This window comes from Limulus polyphemus, unplaced genomic scaffold (genome assembly GCF_000517525.1).
Source record: "Limulus polyphemus unplaced genomic scaffold, Limulus_polyphemus-2.1.2 Scaffold764, whole genome shotgun sequence".
Lineage (NCBI taxonomy): Eukaryota > Metazoa > Arthropoda > Merostomata > Xiphosura > Limulidae > Limulus > Limulus polyphemus.
In genome coordinates, this window is record NW_013666374.1 from 335,845 (window position 1) to 339,129 (window position 3,285).

A 3,285-nucleotide genomic window follows, 5' to 3' on the forward strand; every position below is an offset into this window, starting at 1 on the left:
CTTTAATTTTATCTCTTAAACTCTTTGTGAGCCAACCTCATTTTTTACTTGCAGCTACCGTTTTGTTCCTAAAAGGAATATGTTTACCTTTAATATTTAAACATTTGCCACTTCTGTCTCCAAATAACTTAGCTTCCCAATTCACAACAGATAATTCTTGTTGCATCCCTTCAAAATTTGTAACCAAAATATAATTTACCCCACAGACTATTCTATCCACATGCCTTATCAAAGAATCACCTATAACTATAACCTCTTTACCATCCACATCCTTCTCTGACCCTTTTGTTTTCCTTCCCTCCAATAGTTCCTTGTCAGTAGACACTAAGGGCTGAAATTTGTTGCTCAACAGAATAGGCTCATTATAACTACATTCATTACTTTTACTCTAATAGTACTCTTTCTAACTTCCTGAATATCATTATTAGTTGATGTATCCCTTGCATGTAAAAGCTTAAGCTCCTCCTGAAATCCTGCTGTCATTTCCCATAATCTTCACTTCTCTTTATCTGTTGCATCTACTTTAATCATGATTGCCTTTAACTTTTCCTCCAACCTACAAACTCTACATAAAAATTGTATATCTTCATTACTACTACTAGCTTCCTTAAAATTACATTCCAGTCCTGAATTCCCAAATATAAAACTCTCTCCTTGCACCCATTACACCTAACAAAGTGTGAATGCTTAACTCCTACACTAGTCTTAACCATTGTATTTATACTGTTATAGCCTGAAAGTGAAAATAATACTCAATACCAAATACCAGTAGCTTATTGTTAAATCCTATTTCAGTGCTGGTGAGAGTAACATTGTTAATGGAATGACCAGGTTGATTAAAGTGTTGATCAACAGGGATATCTTTTTCAGTGTTAATAGAAGATTTATGGCTGTTGAAATGTTCTTTAACATTTGTTTGTGTATGTCCTACATATTTGTAATAGAATTTTTTACACTGTATAAGGTAAATGGTGGTAAATGGTAAATGATTGTGCTTGTCAGAAAATGAGTCATTGTTTGAATGTCATCCTGTTCAAAGTAAATATGATTTACACATTTGTGTGCATGTGTGGAAACTTTATCAAAATTTGGTTGAACTTGGATATCCACACAATGGAATGCTAAATTTTGTGAACTTTTAAATGTTCTTGTAATTCACAAAGATGAATGAAGTATGAGGAGCTTTCTAGAGACTCTCAACTTCTATTTCAGCACAAAAATTAAGAAGTGGGATAAAGAATTATAACTTTGAATGATTCATTATCTATGATTAATTTTTTCAGTATAACCTAGTAAATGTTATTTTCACTTTCTGTTGCATCACTAGTCAGTTTTGAATAGTTTCAAACATTAAGAATTAGTATCGTTTATGTGTGAGAAACACATTATTAAGAAAGATTTAATGTCTATAACTGAATGTAATTCTTTTAACCTAAATGTTTGTTTCAATAATTTCAGTTAGGAAATATAGTAGAACTCCATTTTTCCTAATGCTTTGCGAGATGAAAATCACCAGATATGTGAAATCCATGGATATATAAGATGTCATTCCATATGATTAGAATGCATCAATAAAGTGTAGATAACAGTAGTATAAACCAAAACAACATGTATTGAAGATGTCTCCAAAGCAATTTTTAAAAAAAAACTTGGCAATTTCTGGTTTCTGCTTCAGACTTAGAACTACTAATTTATGTTTTAAGCCTGCTATTTCAGTAAATATACTGTCCAAGATGGCACTGGTTGACTAGGTAATAATGTAATATATTGTAGAATGAAATATACATTTTCTGTTGTGTGATGCACACACGCATATTATGTCTTCATTGGCAATACAACAGTGAAACTAGGCAGAGGACCAGAGATGAACAGGGCATGGATAAATGAGGTTTTACTGTATTTGCTGTCTTTTCAGAGTTACATAGCCACATATTTCCATTTTCAGCTGTATAACTGTATACCAAAAAGTATATGTATTTCTTTATTTGCAGTGCATAGTGTGGTATATTATCAAGACAACTGTTCATGCAGTCAACTACCAAGTAAGTAAATTGCTCTGTGTGTTCTAATTTGTAGTAATTATCCATATTTTCCAGTATGACAGTAGACTACCCTTGCATTTCCAGTATGAAACGATGCATTATTTTTAATGACAGAATATAAATATAGTTTGGATATTTTTTTTTCTTTTTCTTTAGTATTACTTTAGTTTTAACTTCAATTTATAACAATCTTCATCAGTCTGTAATTGTTTTTTGTATTAACTGTAAAATGATCAGGTGTTTCAACTGGATATGCATGTTGTATGGTTTGTTTTATTGCATTGTGAAAAAATAATTACTGGATCAAATAGTTTGAAACTTGTGATGAACTGCAAATAAATTATCTTAATTTCATATTTGATAGTTCTAGAAATTCACAGCTTTGAGATTTTAAAAATCGTTTTTAAAGAAACAAATAAAAATACATTCCTTTTAATATTAAAAGTTTTGCCTTGATTGAATTTTAATTGTTTTCCTTTGTTTAGGTATTTCGACTACTGATGTTTGTTTTCCTACATCCTTTTAAAACTTTGCAATACAGTTTTTATTTCATGAAACTAAATCTTATTTTTGTTTTGATTAGATAACTACTGCACACAATTTCACTCTATTTACAATTACTGCATACAATAACAAATAACTTTTTTACCATACCAAGCTGACTTTTTTTTTAATTGTTAATCAAAACTTTTAATGTATGTATTAAATTTTTAACTCATTTTGTATTCATTGGTGTAGGTATATTTTTGTATTTCTTTTTGGTGGTTTTTTTTCTTTTTTGACCATTCAAGCAGTTACTTTAGGTAATATGGCTTTATGTAAACACTACTTATCAAGTAGCAGCTTTGTAAGCAAAAATTAACTTGATATAGTCAAGTGTAAAATGATCTAACTAAGCCTACCTTGTCTTCTTCCATGAAAAACTTTTCCTATTATACTGCAACATCATAATCGAAATGAAATATAAAATGATAAAGGAAACTTTGTATGCTTTAAAAAAACCCATCAGGACTGTAATTGTAGCAGAAGTTGTTCCCAAACATTTCGCAGTGTATCACCAAGTTAAGCTTTTATAGCTTTGTTCCAATCTCTATGAGAATCCCTGCTGAACTGGAAGGTATGCTGGCTTATACGGTTAAAAATAATAGAAAAAGAGCTTTAAGTATGTGTTTAGAATTTAGATCACTAGCCTATGATTTTTTTAAAGCTGTTAAAAAGCAGACTACATAACAATCATGGTTCG

General features: G+C 30.2%; 1 protein-coding gene across 2 annotated transcripts in view; it reads left to right on the top strand.

Annotated features, from left to right (window-relative positions):
• Positions 1-3,285, top strand: part of LOC106460395 (MAPK regulated corepressor interacting protein 2-like) — a 25,517-nt gene that overhangs the window by 15,740 nt on the left and 6,492 nt on the right. For both annotated transcript variants that reach the window (XM_022387114.1, XM_013920085.2), the window contains one exon: positions 1,992-2,042. In XM_022387114.1, coding sequence (XP_022242822.1) covers positions 1,992-2,042 — 51 coding nt within the window. The remainder of the gene's footprint in view (positions 1-1,991; positions 2,043-3,285) is intronic.